Source organism: Aspergillus piperis, assembly GCF_003184755.1.
Source record: "Aspergillus piperis CBS 112811 unplaced genomic scaffold BO85scaffold_9, whole genome shotgun sequence".
Taxonomy (NCBI): Eukaryota; Fungi; Ascomycota; class Eurotiomycetes; order Eurotiales; family Aspergillaceae; genus Aspergillus; species Aspergillus piperis.
The window spans coordinates 306,259-322,911 of record NW_020291599.1 but is presented as its reverse complement, the minus strand read 5'-3'; the positions used below and the strand labels follow the sequence as shown (position 1 = coordinate 322,911).

At 49.7% G+C, this 16,653-nt stretch overlaps 6 protein-coding genes across 6 annotated transcripts; 2 read left to right on the top strand and 4 right to left on the bottom strand.

The window, feature by feature from the left end:
* Positions 1 to 2,343: 2,343 nt before the first annotated feature.
* On the bottom strand, positions 2,344 to 3,289 carry BO85DRAFT_300648 (uncharacterized protein). The gene is made up of 2 exons (XM_025655342.1): positions 2,619 to 3,289; positions 2,344 to 2,465 (listed from the first exon to the last, which is right to left on the bottom strand). Exon 1 carries the CDS (start codon positions 3,102 to 3,104, stop codon positions 2,664 to 2,666), a length of 441 nt encoding a protein of 146 aa, XP_025515364.1. The 5' UTR covers positions 3,105 to 3,289; the 3' UTR covers positions 2,344 to 2,465; positions 2,619 to 2,663.
* Positions 3,290 to 3,389: 100 nt separating this feature from the next.
* On the top strand, positions 3,390 to 5,270 carry BO85DRAFT_300632 (putative salicylate hydroxylase). The gene is made up of 6 exons (XM_025655341.1): positions 3,390 to 3,620; positions 3,682 to 3,821; positions 3,872 to 3,929; positions 3,984 to 4,719; positions 4,770 to 5,101; positions 5,164 to 5,270. Exons 2-6 carry the CDS (start codon positions 3,735 to 3,737, stop codon positions 5,205 to 5,207), a joined length of 1,257 nt encoding a protein of 418 aa, XP_025515363.1. The 5' UTR covers positions 3,390 to 3,620; positions 3,682 to 3,734; the 3' UTR covers positions 5,208 to 5,270.
* A 450-nt stretch (positions 5,271 to 5,720) lies between these two features.
* On the bottom strand, positions 5,721 to 9,272 carry BO85DRAFT_449424 (TAPT1 family protein). Its single transcript, XM_025660163.1, has one exon. The coding sequence runs from the start codon at positions 8,969 to 8,971 to the stop codon at positions 5,819 to 5,821; it is 3,153 nt and encodes a 1,050-aa protein (XP_025515362.1). The 5' UTR covers positions 8,972 to 9,272; the 3' UTR covers positions 5,721 to 5,818.
* Positions 9,273 to 9,472: 200 nt separating this feature from the next.
* Positions 9,473 to 11,105, bottom strand: BO85DRAFT_468868 (FAD-dependent oxidoreductase; the record flags this gene model as incomplete). Its single annotated transcript, XM_025662300.1, has 3 exons — positions 10,416 to 11,105; positions 9,960 to 10,330; positions 9,473 to 9,910 (listed from the first exon to the last, which is right to left on the bottom strand). Exons 1-3 carry the CDS (start codon positions 11,047 to 11,049, stop codon positions 9,473 to 9,475), a joined length of 1,443 nt encoding a protein of 480 aa, XP_025515361.1. The 5' UTR covers positions 11,050 to 11,105.
* A 553-nt stretch (positions 11,106 to 11,658) lies between these two features.
* On the bottom strand, positions 11,659 to 12,537 carry BO85DRAFT_438562 (uncharacterized protein; the record flags this gene model as incomplete). Its single annotated transcript, XM_025658677.1, has 2 exons — positions 11,659 to 12,212; positions 12,288 to 12,537. The coding sequence occupies 2 exons, from the start codon at positions 12,535 to 12,537 to the stop codon at positions 11,659 to 11,661; spliced, it is 804 nt and encodes a 267-aa protein (XP_025515360.1).
* A 2,408-nt stretch (positions 12,538 to 14,945) lies between these two features.
* On the top strand, positions 14,946 to 16,639 carry BO85DRAFT_300557 (uncharacterized protein). The gene is made up of 6 exons (XM_025655340.1): positions 14,946 to 15,362; positions 15,416 to 15,452; positions 15,502 to 15,569; positions 15,619 to 15,992; positions 16,049 to 16,119; positions 16,175 to 16,639. Exons 1-6 carry the CDS (start codon positions 15,165 to 15,167, stop codon positions 16,435 to 16,437), a joined length of 1,011 nt encoding a protein of 336 aa, XP_025515359.1. The 5' UTR covers positions 14,946 to 15,164; the 3' UTR covers positions 16,438 to 16,639.
* Positions 16,640 to 16,653: the final 14 nt, after the last annotated feature.

Below are 16,653 nucleotides of genomic sequence, written 5' to 3'. Positions count from 1 at the left end.
CCAGTAACAACTTTTACTCCGAGTGTTATAGTAGCAGAGCCATATGTTTTTCATCCACTCATACTACTACCACTATTCACTCTACGCACCATACACGTCAAGTATCTTACACGCAACGGGTGAGGATGTTGTTCCATTCTGTCATTACGAGTCATGGATACCTTCCATCCTCAATTAATCACTTCCCCGTTAGGGATGGTACAACCGATCATCTGGCTTCGGTGTAGTAGTGTATGGGAACCGGTATGAAACTGCAAAGATCATTGCTACTATGTAGGAATATATATACATTTATAGGCTACCAGTTGTAGCAATTTTCTCATATGTACTTACTACAAACGGGAAAGGAAGTGTAATGGTTAAAAGGTAGATAGTGGTTACTTAATTTTATTATAGTCCGGTTGAGCCAACGATAGTGTTGAAAGTGGTTATACAGACTTCTACTAATCACAATATAAACGGTGTTTTGAATAAATAAACTACTAGGAAAATAAAAAAACCAAAAAAAAAAAAAAAAAAAAAAAAAAAAATATTGCTGTCTCCTTCGCCACTCTGTGTATTTAAAGAGTTGTAATTTGGAGAAGAAAGCATTGAAAATCAATCAGAACTATGATTTTTACTTCAATATGGAAAACAGCAGTAGATAAGAGACACATCCAAGATGTATATCTTGTGGAAACTTCTCTTGATATTATTTAAAATACTATTAAATATAAATTCACTGCAATTGTCGCTTTCTCTCGTGCGTTTTAGTCAATTATAGTAACTGTAGGATGATTCATATACGGTACTTTATTATATTATATCATGGACAGGACTGGAAGTCTTTCTTCTACCATTAAACTACTTTGTCAGTGTCCAGTCAGGATGATTACTACGTACTGCACCATCCCAGCCCACCAAAATCTAACGAAATGTAGGTGTGAGGACCGACCTCAATTTTGGATCTAAAGTTGGTCCCATCTGGAGGTAAGTTCATGGTTTTATGGAACTAAGATACACTAGTAAACGTAGTCTAGTGACAGCAAAACTAGTGGGCAGTGGGGCTACCACATAGTATGTATGTAGTTCGGCTGCTGTTGTTGCCGGTATAGTCATATGTTATGATTGTACAGTCAGTGGCTTTTGGCAAGTCGTGTGTGTGTATTAGGAAGGGATGGATATACAGCATTTCTTATCTATACTCGCTAACATAGTATTTGTGGTTTGTGGGTACTGGGTACAATGGTGCCCTGGTTATGGAGTTGGGGGTGTGGTGCTACTGGTAGTAGTGCTTGGTATAGTAATACTTTCGTAAGCTTACTCTCTATAGGCTGGCAGTGGCCATCTGTCTTCTTCAAGCAGTAGTATGATCCTGGGTATTCCTGCTTTGATGTATTGCATTATAGGCCCCGGTGATTTCCGCATCTGGTCTTGGAGAGGATGGGTGGACTGCGTCAATTACCATTGTAGGCAAAAGCCGAATAGGAAGATTATGTCACAATACTATGTTTTTCTGAAAATTGAGTATATCGTTGATTCGGGAGTCTATGTTACTCTCTGGGAGACGAACTATGAACGTCAATAGTTCTGCACCAACTTTCATGCCAGGAGGATCCGGGAGGAGGACCATCTCCTGCGACGTAGGGGTTCTGCAGTCAAGGGCATTGTATTGTCTCTGAAGGTGAGAAAGGATCTTATTGCCATTGAGTTATAGACTCTCAGCAATAACAATTTCACCTTACCTGCTCCCTGGATAGGGACTTCAGTGTATATCCCCGTGAGTGTGTAAGGATTTTTGGGAAGGGGGGTTGGTGAGTCTATATGATAGTATGGGCTATGCAGCAAGTGAGGTTCCCATTGGCTCATGCAAGGACTGATTTACTTCTCTTCAAAGATGATCGCCCTTCAGTTGGCGGTTGGTAGTCTACCAGGTCATGCCGAGTTCATGAACAAAGCAATGTGCAGGAGATCATTCTGGAAGAGGCATCAACAATAGTATGATTGGCGGGTCGGTGACTATACTATAGACTTTGGGCGGAACAGTCAAGCACGTTTACGCGGCTGTTGTTGTTTCCGCAGCTTGCCGACCGATGCGCTGGCGCTGGACGGCAGGGATAGACCTAGTTCTGGATGCAGGTACTGCAATGTCGTCTATGGTAAGCAAGTCGTTATCTACATGATATCAAAGGATTGAGAAGGGAGTCGACCCTGTTTACTCCCCCTAGAACCACGTTATCAATTGTCGAGTCAGATCGCAACATAATGTTTGCGGTCAATCGTCCGATATCGGTCACGTCTTTCGGGCGTTGAAAGCATCTGCAACATACACAGAACACAGATTCCCAGGTTACACAATCCTCGTATCCGTTGTAGGCAATCTCATCACACTGCCTCATGTAGTAGGCTTCGAGAACAATAGTGCGAAGCTAGAAGGTGCTGGTCATGCGTGGGTTGCGTATGGTATGCACTAGGCAGCTCATCACCTAGCAGTAGTTTCAGCATCGGCTGAGCGTTGCATTTCAGCTCGGCAATCATGTCGTAAGACCGGCAAAGAACAGCACAGCAAGAGTCAGAGAGAGATTGTTGGGAGGGGGATGGGGGAGGAGAGATGATGATGATCCTGCTAATCAACCCACCGTGTAGATAGTTGGAGTATCAAATTGTGGTCTGGAACAAAGGCATTATGGAAGGGCATTCGGCAATGAGACGGGCAGGCGTTTGCCGCGCGAGGAGGGCGAGAGAAGCGAAGACGGAAACAGTGGAGAAAAGGCGGCGTGAACAAACAATGTTGGAGACCGGCAAATGAAGGCGGACGAACAGCCGACTTTGCATTCTTTGCACTCCCAAATCACGTCCCGTGATTGGCTCCCCAGGAAAAACCGTTCGGCCATTCGCCCGTTTTGCTGCCTCAGCGCCTTCGCTGGCCTGCCTTGCAGCTCCAGACTCGCACACCATTCCGAGTCAAACACTAAGATCTGTGGTCTTACTAACCTCCTGTACACAATGCAGCGGACTAATTTGACATCATGCATCCTTAGTATCAGGTGGAGCCTCGCGCCCACCACTTCCGGGGTCGACATGACCCTCGCGGACGGTTGGCTTGCTTCTCCTCCTTTCGCCATTCAGGACCCAATAATGGTCCAATGATGCACTTCTGGTCTGACCTATACTCACCGGGGTTGTGGAGGGCTGGTCTGGTCTTGCTTCCTTCGGTGGAGAAGCGATCTGGGGGGTTCGCGTCCTGCCGTCATTTCCGGCTGGAGGAAGGACAACCGAAGTTTGAGCCTGGCTCTGGAATTCTTTATCAGGAGCGTGCTTGCCCATCTTGACATTCTCTGTTGTTACTGTTGCTGTTGTCAGTTTCATCAATCTATCAGTGTTTTCATTGAACTCCCGTACCTGAGTGGCGAACCCTCATTCATCCACGGATATTGTACGGCCCAGATTTGCCCTTAGCCTAGGACCTCCGAATTTTTCCCCAAATTTTAAACTCTTTATTATTTAGCCCCGGCCCTCTTTTCCGCTTCCTTTATCATCTTTGTTCTGTGTCATTGTAATTCAAACCCTCCGTCAAACCCCTTGGATTTATTCGCGAATATGGAACAAGCAAAGACTCCTCTGCAGGTGATCGTGGTTGGGTAAGTTCGAACCCTCGTCTCGCCTGAGTCACTATGTATTGTTGCTGACATTACCGTATAGTGCCGGTAGGACTTCTGTCTCATAGACCTGAAAGCGAAAGAAGCATGTAACTAATGAACTCAGGCATTGGCGGCATGGCTGCGGCCCTGACCCTGGGTATGCGAGGACATCATGTTACCATTCTCGAGTCCGCTCCCAAGGTGCGTATACCACTCTATTCTGATACGTCTTGCTGACTGACCTTTCTTAGCTCATGGAAGTTGGTGCTGGTATTCAAGTCTCACCTAACATGCTGACGCTGTTTGACCGTAAGCGCCCCTTACGTCTCCTGTTACTTAAACCCATCTGATGATATGACTCAGGGTGGGGCGTCTCTCCGTTGATCCACGCCCAAGATGTTGCCCTCGAGCACATCCATGTGAGACGTTGGGAGGATGGTAGCATGCTCGGCACCTTGCCTGTGAACAAGACCTACGGCCAACAGACTGTCATTCACCGCGCAGACCTCCACAATGCCCTCATTGAACAGGCGCTGGCGCTGTCAAATGTGGAGCTGCGTGTGAACTCAACGGTCACTGGAGTCCAGTTCGACCATGCCGCGGTGCAATTGGCCAACGGCACCATCGTTAAAGGAGACATCGTGATTGCGGCTGACGGCATCAAGTCTGCCCTCCGCGATCACTTGCTGGAAGAAGCATCTGTCGCCGTCCCCACGGGTGATGCAGCCTACCGGATCATGCTGCCCCGTAGTGCTCTCGAGAACGATCCTGAGCTGAAGGCACTGGTTGATGAGCCACAAGCCACTCGGTGGCTCGGACCTGGCCGTCATGTCATCGCTTATCCAGTGCGAAACCATGATCTGTACAATGTTGTCCTGCTTCATCCAGACAGCCATTCAGTCGAGGAATCGTGGACTACCAAGGGTTCCAAGCAGGCCATGATCGACAACTACAAGGGCTGGGACCGGCGCGTGACAAAGCTTATCGACCTGGTGCCGGACGACGAAGTCCTGGAGTGGAAGTTGTGTCTACACGCCCCGCTAAAGACCTGGATCAGGGGTTCCGTGGCTCTCATCGGTGATGCCTGCCACCCAATGCTGTAAGCACCCCTTATGTTATGATGACCTGTCTTGCACTAACATCCCGAAGGCCATATGTCGCTCAAGGTGCCGCCCAGGCCGTCGAAGACGCTGCTGCCCTTGGTGTCCTGCTCTCCACCATCTCTTCCCGTGATGAGATCCATCTTGCGCTCAAGGCGTATGAGCAATCCCGGAAACCCCGCGCAGACACTGTCCAGCAATCCGGGTCGGAAAACCGCATCACGCTCCACCTGCCCGATGGCCCGGAGCAACGCGCCCGTGATGAGCAGTTCCGCTCCTCCCTGAAGAGCGGATCGAACCCCGACCGGTGGACAGATCTGGAAACCCAGAAGTTCCTCTGGGGCTGGGATGCCGAGAAGGCAGCTCTGGATGCATGGAAGGGTAAGTTGCCATCGTCATCAACCTCCTACTTACCCCTGGCAAGATATGCTAACAAATCTCAGAGCTCCATGGCAACCACGTGTCCGAACTGCGGCACCACCTGTGATTTGCGATCTGCAATATGTCGTATGCACATTCAAACACGTTCCTTCTTCAACATGATTGGGATTGATTAACACTTTTAGCCCTGGCGTTCTCATCAACGTTACAATTAGCGATTATCATATAACTTTTATGAATAACTGTACATACATATCAACAGGCATATAGAATGCACATATGAACCTTTCTCTCTGTTTTGTTTTCTTTTGCTAGGCTGTCGACTTTCGGTAACTGACGAATGATGTGAAGGGTACTGCCAATAGATAGGAGCTCGTGATGGCTTGTGACCGTTCCAGCTGACATAGAGAAACCCAGAAGCAAAAATCATGATGGAGAACAGGAATTGCTTTTTGGACGAGGAAAGGATTTTGTTACGCAGGGCAAAAGCACAGAAGAGTAGAGGAGGGGACGATGGAACTTAGACAGGCAGATAAGAACTAAAACGTGACCGATGGTCCGAACAGGGATAGTTTACCTGGCTAGACTATAGCGGATGACTAGTGGCCCGTGAACTATACACAGAGGTAAGAACTTATTCATTGAAGGAGAGTGTAATGAATAATTATTACTCCTAGGATGTACATAAGGCTAATTACAAATGTCGTTTTATACAATTTACCAGATCCTCTTGGCCACCATCTCGTATCGTTGGACATGATCCATGTTCAGGTCCTCCTTGGTATTCTTGTCTTTCTCTTCTTTGGCTTTCAGCCGACGCAGCCCCTCAGGGTCATCCGCATAGATCCATCGTCGATGATCATCGTTGACCTCGACGACGCCCCATCCGCCGAATCGTCGGCCGCCTTCAACTGCAAATGCTCGTCCACGGGGTGCTGTCCCGTTGGGTTCATCAGCAGGTGCTGCCGATGGGGCATTGGCTTGAGTTGACGTTTCGCGCAGCTTCATCGCCTTGTATCGAGATCGAGCGTACGCTAGCAGGACCATACCCAGGAGAAGCTTCAGGATCAGGAGGACCACGAAGCCTGTTAAGATGAGGACTATGGTGAAGATGTATACGGATTGGGCGGGCGATGGCATGGTGTTGGCTAGAAGCTGGCGGAAGAAGGCACCCACGTACGCGGTTGACGTCGGGATGAAGTTTCGCAGCGTCAGTGGAGGAGGTGAAGGCATTGGAGCCGGCACGTACTGGCTGTGGATGGCTGAAAGGGTGGTGGCCTCTACTGCCGTGGAGGAGGGCTGTTGAGGAAGCAAGGCAGTAATGAACATCTGATATGTTTGGACGGAGACTCGGAAGAAGAGGCAAGACAGTGGGATCACCGGCAAACCTAAGCGACGGGTCAGGTTCTGGTCTGCAAAGGCGTTAGTGTAGTAGTCCTTCGCCAGAATATCCAGAAACCGCCCGTAGATGGCTGGCCGCGTATTGTTGAATTTGCCAATGTAGGCATGCTTTAGCCAATCCACTAGCATTTCCGACCCTAAAACGACCAAGAACGGCCCTAGAACCTGTGCGAGAGTCGGCAAATACGTGTTCACCTGACTGAAGGACGCAATTATTGATGATGGCACAATTGTAAAGGCCTGTGGCAGGATAGACGAGGAGGTCCGGGGAGGAGTCGAGAGGGGCGTGCTGTTGGTCCCCGTGGATGTGTATCCTCCAAGACTGAAGCTCAAGCTACCAAGGGCATTGAACGCTCCGGTCTCAACAAGGTTTCGCGACGCGATGATGGTAAGCATCAACCAGAGCTGGAACCGCTCAACCACGTCAGCGCAGAGAAGCTGGAAGAGATTCTCTTTCTCGAATTTCTTGAACACCGTGGATTTGATCTCCACAAACTGGTTTGAGAGCAGCAGGGTAATGAGCGCGTTCGAATACGAATTCACCGCAACATTCAATGTCATCACTTGATAAAAGAGGGCCGTTGCGTGGATGACTGTGTATGCTAATGCCAGCAAAAACAATCCAAATGGTCGGAAGACCTTGCTGCGCCCGTCCGGGCGACGCTCGAGAGCTTCCCGCGAAAACAGACACTCAAGCACGTCTTGTCCAATGGCAGCGAATAACCGATCGCTGACCTCTAGCACATTATAGATCACATAGAGTTTGATCGCAGCCTGTCCTCGGATCCAGTGATACATTCGACTTGCATCAAAGCGCATCAACACGCAGCAGGTAGATATGATGAGCAGCCCTTTAAGGATGTCAGCCTTGTCATCTGGCATCAAAGCTGACGGGATGCTCTTCTGCCGCCGGTGCTTATGGTGCCGCTTGCGCGGTTCTGTGGCCCGAATGCGAGACTCTCGTTCCACTGATCCGTTGTCCTGCTTCTCAGAGGTGGACTTTCCAGGGTCAGCAACCTTCGAAGACTCGTCCGTCGACGATGCTCGGTGTCGTCTCCGCCACACTCGCCCAACACCTTTGAAAATGAAACCTGTCACATAACGAAACTCAACGCCAAGATTGACAGCCCATGACTCCAGAAGAATATACAATGCTTTGATAAAACGAAGAGGAAGAATGGTAAATGTATGCAACCATGAATCGAGACACGCTAATATACCAAACCAGAGGACTCGTTCCAATGCGGGAGGCAGCATCAAAAAGTTCATCAGACGTTCAAGTTTGACCCGAGACGATTCATATGGAAAGTCGCTCATTGCGGAGCGGTGAATGTATAGCGGAGACGGTCGACCGGAGGCCAATTCTAATTGTAGGTATGTCGGAACGGACAACGGAGGGAGAGGAATGGTTGGAGGCATAGGGGACGGTAGAGCAGGCTCAGGGCCAGTGATGTGTGGCGACGGGGTAAGATGTTTTCCATCAGACTCTCGACTGAGAGAGGCGCGCTCTTGCTTCCCCCGTGATGTCCAAGTCTGCGTCAGTCGTTCACTGGTCGTTGGCATGGTTTGCCGTCGCGAGCTGGGTGTAGATACAGCTCGAGAGCCTTGCGGCCGAGTCCGAGCAGGTTGCTTAGCTGCCGTGGCAGCAGAGACGTCGATGGCTAGATCCTTGCTGGGACGAAGTTTGGGGGCGCTGTCGCCGGTTACCTTATGCTCATTCGGTAGAAGAGTCGCAGACTGGTCAGGCTGCGAAGGTGAGATCGCTGCATGCATACCATCTGATACTGCACGTCGACCGCGGTCCGACTCCGGGGGTGCTGCACGATAAGGAATAGACTGAGGGGATGATGTGAGTTCCTGCATCCTGGCCGGAGAAAGCTTAACTACCCGCTCCTGCTCCTTATCTTGGTTCCTGACAGGGGATGTGTTCTGCGACCACCGATGGACGACGGAAGCTACGTCGGGCCCTTCGAAAACATCCACTAAAGAGGTCCTCGATGTCGTACGATGATCTGCGCTGTCCGAGCCCTCCATCGAGTGTTCGAAGATCATCCCTAGGGCCTGGTCTGAAGGAAGCACTGGCTGACCGCTTTTCTGGTCGCCGTTCACCGTGGGTTGGCTGGGAAACCTATTTAGGTCTTGGTCGCTGACAGGCGCACCAAATCGGTGTATGGCTTCCTCCTTATTGCTCCGCTCGTGAGCACTCATGGTATCCGATGTTGCGGATCTTTCTTGTTGCATGGTTCGGCTTAATGTACCGTTGGCATGATCCTCCTTATCCTCGCGGTGAGAATCTACCGGTCTGCTTTGCCGAGACTTTCCAACCTCCAAGCTATGACCTTCGCGATCCATGCCGCTCTCATGTTCTCTCTTCCGGGGAGATACTGGCGTTTCCTGTCCGCCCGGTGCGGCCACATGGGTGATCGTGTCTGATGCTCGCTGGCTGAGGTGGTCGGGTAGTTCATCCATAATCGATATCAATGACTATTGACCATTATATAGCAGCGCAGATTGGGTATTAACACCGATGTCATGATCCGAAACAGCCTCGAGGGATTCGTCGGCGGGGTTGGGGGAAAGGCGAGGCCACGGTGGTAGGGGTGGTTGATAGTGCCGAGCTGGCTGACTGCGCAACGCGACCAGCGGACCGAAGATTAAGGGGAATTAGGGATCATGCTGTGGGTAAACTGCGGACTGTCAAACTTGTTCAGAGAAAATCAGCCCTTGTTATAAACTGCAGAAATTGAAAGAACTCGTTTATAGCGACGAAGTTGCTTATCATGAAAACCAGAAAGAGACCCTGGGGGCTTTGCCTGCGATCCCCGGAACCCCAAGGCGGTCAGCAGCCTGTCATCCCCAACCGTCCTTTCTCTCTTCTGCTTTAATTCTCTCTAAGGCCGAGATCGATGAAACAGCAAAGCGTCACGTCAATCAGTGAGTAAGGAGTAGTGCTATCCACTTATTATCTAATTACAGGTGCGCCTCCAGAGCTTTGTTGCTATCCTTATTTCTCAAGGCCTCATCGTCAAAGGGAACACTCTTCGGTCTAGCAGGCAGATCGAGCATATCCAAAGACACGGCCGGGGTAAATGTATGAGCCCATCGTTTCCACAACTCCCCTGGCATCAGCCCTGCATACCTAGTAAGCAGAAACTCTTTCAGCTCCGGGGTATCCATTGTGTCCAGTTTCTGTCGTTTGTGAGTTGTTTCGATGATACTAAATGTGCGCGGCTCGCGAATGTTCTGCACTCGCTCAAACATTAACTGAATCTCCGACTGAGAGAGCGGGCCTGAGCCCGAGGCCTGCGACAACGCTGTCATCAAGCCATTTACCACGGCCGCGGCGCTTTCCAAAGCCTGATTACCCCCTTGTGCGGTAGTAGGGAGGACCTGTACCGATCCCGCCAACTGGTTAGTCGCGGTACAACACTGATAGCAAGTGGCCGGGTCTCCTCACCTTGTGGCAAGCGTCTCCAATAGTAACGATCCTTCCCAGGTGCCATTTCTTGTAGACGAACTCTGGCATAGGTGTGTATATCGTGCTCAACTGACGCTTGCAAAGATCGGACAAGCGAACAGTTGGCGTGACCTGGTCATTCCAATGCTCTTGAAGAGTGCGCTGCTTGTCTTCTTCACTGAATCGAGGGATGTCGGCACCATAGTATGTCTGCTTCATCTTCTCCATCAGAAACCAATAGACGCGCCCGGCAGGACCAGCACCCAGCACATATGAGAAGCCTTCATTTGTCACAAATTCAAGTGAGCGACTGGGGAAGCCTGGGACGGGATCAGACATTCCAAAGATACAGCTGTAAGTTGCAGCGACCTCTGCATTATACCATATCGGTTAGATACCATCACATCCTATACATGTAAAGAAAATAAGGGGGGAAGGCAGGTTTGTTCAACTGACTGTCTTCTTCCGCATAATCCTCGCTGAGCCCTAGGTCTTCGGCGTATCTAGCCATTTCCTGCCTCAGCTTGGAATGGGTGCCGTCTGTTCCAACGATGATATCGGCATAGTACGTTGACCCATCAGTTGTGACGACATCAACACCATTGTCGGTATGCGTGACACTGGCCACACGCTTGCCAGGCAAAACCTTCGATTTGTCCGCAATGTTGTTGTACAAAACCTCCAGGAGAGACTTCCTGTCCATCCACATATAGGTATACCCATGCCTGTCACCCTGGTAAGCATACTCATTCAACAATTGAGGGAGCAAGCAAGCAAGAGGGACACACTTCGCAATACACGTCTCAGCCAAACCTTCATCCATCCCCCAGAGCGTCTCTCCATCAGGCTTCCGAAAGTGAACCTGGTCAGCACCCGCCGAATACTTCTGCAAATCCTCATAGCACCCCAACTGTTCAATGATGCGGAGACCATTAGGAGCGAGAGCGATACCCGCGCCAACAGTAGCCAAGACCTGGGGGTATGCTTCTAAAAGTAGATAGTCAATGCCATGCTTCTCCAGCATAAGTGCCAGAGAGAGTCCAGCGACACCGCCGCCCGCGATGATGACTTTGCACGGTCTGAGAGCCATTGTATATATTTTTTACTGGTGTAGGAAAAAATGGTAGTAACAAAGATTGACAAAGAGACCTGACAGAAACGAACAGCGTTAGCTTTATAATCTTTGTACCTCACAAGCACCCATGTCAAACTTATACAACTGCACGCAGTGATTGGTACGCTCGCCTAGATCTAGTGGCAAAGCCGTCCCTCTTGGTAGCTGTTCGTAACCTCTTAGTGCTTACAAGCGGTCGCCTAATCCAAACACCAAACGGTTATTGGCAGTGATTTTCGGAAAGTGTAACAAAGAAAAACTCATGGTTTCCACTGTATGGACCTCAACTACGTTACTTGGCTAACACCAATGGGATTACCCATTGAGTTGTTGTAATGGCGTTTTGCCGAGTCGGGAATATACAATTGGTGAAGTTTATTTTCCACAGACTGGACGCCTCAACCCCACTGCGGAAAACGTCTCACTACATCCTTTTGAGCGCCAAGCAAAACATCATCGTCTACTTGATCTGAGTGGCCAAAAGTAATGACTCAACACATTCAATTGAACGTGCTGGAATTTATGAATGCAATTGAAAAGTGACATGCTTTCGCAACTTATTATTCCCTATGAATCTTCCCGGTTCTAGGATGCATGTTGGTAGCTACTCCCCATCATCTCCGATATTCTGGCCCGCGTGTCCAACTCCGTCGGCGCCTGCTGCATCCTGTGCGGAACATAGCTTTCTTGTACAAGTCCTTTGTCCATATAGAAACCCTCTTGGGCGTTAGGAGCCGCAGCCGTAGACGCTGTAATTCTCCTGCTCCTCTCCCAGAGCGCCCACACGACAGCCGACACAGCCAGCACTCCCAGGGGCACGCCCACACCAGCCCCTACAGCCGTCGCATTCGAGCTACAGTGCTTCTCGCTGCTCGAACAAGTCGTTGAGGTCGCTAGCACGGTCTCGGTGGGAACCGTGGTTGTTGAAGTGGAACTGGCGTTACTAACTTCCGTGACATTCTCCAGCGCGGCCCGCCCGAGAATCATCTCTCCATTGTTTAAAGTAAACGCCGTGTCGCCATCCACGCACTCCGAAGACCCGTTGTTCTTGACCTGAAAGCCGCAGCAGTATTGTGCATCTCCGGAGCTGTCGGTGCCGATTCCGATGATGGGTGCGCCGCCGCTAGGGTTTTTATTTACTGTTTGGTACGCTTGTAAGTTGATGCACGGTGGTAGGTAACAAGTGGTGGAGGGAAGGAAGCGAGACGACTCACCACACTGCGTCGGACAACCACTACCCCAGTTTTCGTCCGTACAGGAGCCCCGGAAAAAGACATACGGCTGGGCTCCGACTCCAACGCAGTAGCCATTAGACATGCAGATCGCATCGGAGTCGCAGCAATAGGTCGTGTCAGCGGACGTACAGGGGACGTTATTGGTGGCGACGGACTTGTCGGGGTGGTAGCATGTGCGGGCGGAGGAGAGAGAGATGAAGAGGGTAAGTGTGAGTGTGAAGATGAACATTGTTTTCGCAATCAGACTATAATAAGCAGTTTTATCGTAGGGTGGTAGGATGATATGTTCGTTCAAGGAGAATTTGTGGCATTTTGGCCAGGAGAGTGCGCAACGCTGTTCACGAGCGGCTGGATGAGTTGATAAACGTTTTGCAGAAATCCTGCCTTGATTCTTGAGTGATCAAACTAGGCTTAGGGATAGTAGTGTTCGTATTTTTTTGGCTAGTCCGTTGGTTAGACAAGTGGGCTAAGAGCCTAAGAGGCCTCTATACTAAATCTCGTTGTCCCGCTGGACTAGTCGCGACTTAGAGGGTAACATGAAAAAGTGCACCAGCAGCGCTAGTCATTCCTTCGACTGCAGAAGAAACTCTTCGTACTTTGCAAACTCCATCGAGCATTGGGCATAGTCTAAGAATCTTGACGAAGGGCTCTATGAGAAATTCAGCGTTGCGTCCAGAATCTGATGAGAAGGCTTAAACCCAAGTGCAGAGCTAGAAGCGTACTCTAATCGAAACTTCACAATAGTTACCGCGAATAAGATCGGATGACCCAAATCCTTCGAACAACTTTCGCAGTCTTAGCGCGGTCTCGGCTCAAGAGTGGGGGCCACGCAGAGTCATGGTGCGGGTTGCAGTGGCCACATTCACATATCAAGGCTTCATGGGTCCACGCTGCGGTGTATGAAGGATCGCCTGCGTGCGTTTGCCATATTGCCCATACTCTGTTTTCGTGTGCAGTTGCTGCAAGCCCAACAATATACTTTATTGATTGAAGGCCAATTTTTCGGCGAGGAGTTTGAGAAGCATTGATATTGAAATAAATGAATTCGAACAGCAGCTGGAGATCGATTAAACGTACTTGAGGCACTCATTCGGTGGTAGTCCGAAAGAAGGTGGTCTCCAGGGGAAGATCCCGTAGATCGCTTGCTGCAATCAGGTGATCCAGCCACGCACCGTTCTATGGAGGATGGCCTCACTTCCCCTTTTCTGCTTTTGACCTTATTGTCTCCAGTCGGCCGTTGTGATGGAAGCCAGGCACGATATTTGTTTTGCAACTTCATAATTTGTCCGAACGTTATGAGCTAGGGTTCTCCATTAACGTCTTTGCATCTCATCTACCATAATAGTGGAACTATTTGCGCCCGTTAACGATGCACGATCGATATATGGTGTAAATCATCGCAACTGTGTACCACTCCCCTGGGTTCATAATGTTGTACAAACCGACTCACTATTGATCTGAGGTTGCACAATTGAACCAACGGCGTCCAAAGATGAGGGAGCGCGCTTTTATATTATTGCCTATAACCTCTGATGAAAAGAGATCGATAGTGAACAGAGAGGGCTGATCATCGTGACCTGGAAATGAAAAGGAGAAATTCGAATCTGATTATTGACAGTAGGCCATCAATAAGGAGCACGCTGCATTAAGGAGAAGATAAGGCTGGATCGAATGTGGATAGTGAACGCTGACAGGTCTACTGCAGGCCGAGGACCACGAATTTGGCAGAGTCTGATGACTTCTCATGTTTCCCCCAAGGAGTGGAGTGCGTTGATGACGGATAACGGCTGCCAGCGCTGAAGCAACTGTGGGACAATTACAAGGCGAGAGATGCCTCTGAAATTCGGAACCATGGGCGATGACTACTTGATAAGGACCTTGATTAGCAATGCTGGGCCCTTGCGACGTGATCGCTGGATACACGTATCAAGACTCCATACTGGGGAATAAGGAGATGGGGAATCGGAGAATTAGTAGGCCATGATTCAAATGGCGCTAACGCGCTCGACGATAGCAAAAGGGATTAATAGCTCGCCTATCCCGCCAAACAATGCCACATTGTCCTATAATCAGAGCCACAGCGCGGAGAAATCCAGAAAATTCTTTATCTTCACATTCCCAGCTGAAGAACCCGAAAATGAGTCTGAACTGCATGAAAGTGGAGTGGTTTGGCAGTATGAGGATGCATCGCGCCTGGAAGTTGATACATCCGATCCGTGCGGTGCCTGGCAAACCTTATCAGCCACGCGAGATGGTGCTGTGCCACGGATTCAATTGGCTTCGATACTGCCGGCTCTTACCAGGTTTTCGGCGACCTGTGAAGCAAGGGCTGCAACGCACAGACAAAGCTGCAACTACCGTTCCTCGTTAGCCTGTCAGTCTATCACTTGGCAGGGGGTTCAACGGTGTCTCAAGTGACTGATACATGTCGAATCCGAGTCCAGAGGGTCCCCCTCTTGGTTGCCTTGGAGTCCCTGCCCTCTCTCCTAGAGGGCGAACTGACGTACGGAGCAAACACCCCTTCGTGATCTTCAGTATCCCTGGGCTCGGTATCTTCGAAAATGGACATACGGTGCTACCTAGTCCCCTCTTCGAATCCCTGGCTGGCCTGTCATTGGCTCTGCCCTGGAACAGGATGTGATGTATAGACACCGAATGTGCAGCCCCATGCAGATCAGGATACATCCAACGTCCCTAACAACCAGCCCTTCTCCCTACCCAAAAATAGTCCTGTCAGAAAGTACTTAATGAGTTCGTTGGTCTGCAGTTTGCCTCGATTCCAAATACCAACAGCCACGAACTATCAATTACTTGCAGTCATTACCGACCCATACTCTAACCTTGTCTGTGCCCATAATGTCGCTAGAACAAGTGTCAGGTGGAGGCACCGAGGGTGACTTTCAGCACCCCAACGAGAACCTACGTCGGTCAACCATTATTGCACTTTATTTTGCCTTTATTATGTCCACGGTTGCCGTGGCCCTACGCCTTCTCGCGAGAAAGATCACTGGGTCACGGTTGTACTTGGATGACTATCTTATGATAATAGCTTTGGTATGGTCAACGCCTGTATCTTACCTGGGATTTATGCTAACATGTACCTCAAGCTCTTCAAATATGGTTGTTCTATCGGCGTCACAATCCGTAAGTTATCCTCACCCAGAAATGCCCACAATATGTCTAACTCTTACAGTTCTATGGAACGGCCTCGGATGTCACATCAACATGATCCCGCAAAAGAACCTGACGGTTTACTTCAAAGTTCGCGTCTACAAATCCCCTCTCCATGATGATCACTAACCACGAACAGATCGGATGGTCCAATTCCTTCGTTTACACTCTCTGCGTCATGTTCATCAAGCTGTCTATCCTGGCAGTTTACAAGCGGCTGTTTGCTGCTAGGAGCATGAAAATCGCAGCCAACGTCGTTGCCGTAATCGTTGTCCTCTGGGCCGTGAGCATCAGCATCGGCGGTGTTCTGAACTGTGTGCCTGTTCAGAAATTCTGGGATCGCCCGGTCCCGGGGCACTGCGTCAACACCGTGGGCTACTACTACGGCCAGCAGATCCCCAACATTCTCACAGACGTGGTTCTGCTCATCATGCCGCTGAAAAGCGTCTGGGAACTACCCATCTCCAAGACTCAGCGGTTGTTGCTGTCGGGAGTATTCCTGGTCGGAATTCTGTATGATCCCCACTCCAGAAAAAAGCAAAAGGTTGTCTCGTACTAACCTAACTCAGGACCCTGATCTTCGACATTTTGCGCCTGGTCGCAATGATCCAGCTAACACAAGCCGGTCCAGATATCACCTGTGAGTACATAATGGTTCCTCTACCCACACACCAAAGCGCTAATGAATTCCCTAGACAACCAAGTCCCCGTCGTCGTGTGGACATGCATGGAGGCAGCAGTAGGAATCACAGCGGCATGCATGTCTCACATCCGGCCACTGTTCAACGTCAAGCTCTGGTCTCGACTCCGGTACTCGGACCAGGAGCCTGGAAAGGGATCAACCAACTCGTCGGAAGAAGGGTTCTCTTCTTCCGACCGAACCCTCTTTGATCCCTGCGGAACCCAGACTACCATCTCCGCTGGCCATGAGGTGCAAGTTGAGCATGAGAAGCCTTGAGGTAGTTACTTCTAACTACTGCTGTCGAGCAATGTCAAATCCTAGGTCTTATCGTCATGTGTGAGGATCAATATGTTGGTCACGTAATGGCTCTAATCTTTTCTGCATGTCTTTATGTTACGATTGAGGAATCTTTCAATATTCGTGAGATGTATATAGTTAGTGATTTATTAATGCACAATTTATGCCCATATCGTGGTACTTGTTTCGTTGCGT

What these genes read in the sequence shown, in the direction of transcription:
- BO85DRAFT_300648 (XM_025655342.1), bottom strand. Translation starts at nt 3,104, where the DNA reads ATGGCGAAAGGAGGAGAAGCAAGCCAACCGTCCGCGAGGGTCATGTCG.
- BO85DRAFT_300632 (XM_025655341.1), top strand. Translation starts at nt 3,735, where the DNA reads ATGAACTCAGGCATTGGCGGCATGGCTGCGGCCCTGACCCTGGGTATG. An exon ending in CATGCTGACGCTGTTTGACC is followed by an intron (nt 3,930 to 3,983) that starts GTAAGCGCCCCT and finishes GATATGACTCAG; the next exon opens with GGTGGGGCGTCTCTCCGTTG. An exon ending in GATGCCTGCCACCCAATGCT is followed by an intron (nt 4,720 to 4,769) that starts GTAAGCACCCCT and finishes AACATCCCGAAG; the next exon opens with GCCATATGTCGCTCAAGGTG.
- BO85DRAFT_449424 (XM_025660163.1), bottom strand. Translation starts at nt 8,971, where the DNA reads ATGGATGAACTACCCGACCACCTCAGCCAGCGAGCATCAGACACGATC.
- BO85DRAFT_300557 (XM_025655340.1), top strand. Translation starts at nt 15,165, where the DNA reads ATGTCGCTAGAACAAGTGTCAGGTGGAGGCACCGAGGGTGACTTTCAG. An exon ending in ATCTTATGATAATAGCTTTG is followed by an intron (nt 15,363 to 15,415) that starts GTATGGTCAACG and finishes ATGTACCTCAAG; the next exon opens with CTCTTCAAATATGGTTGTTC. An exon ending in GTATTCCTGGTCGGAATTCT is followed by an intron (nt 15,993 to 16,048) that starts GTATGATCCCCA and finishes AACCTAACTCAG; the next exon opens with GACCCTGATCTTCGACATTT.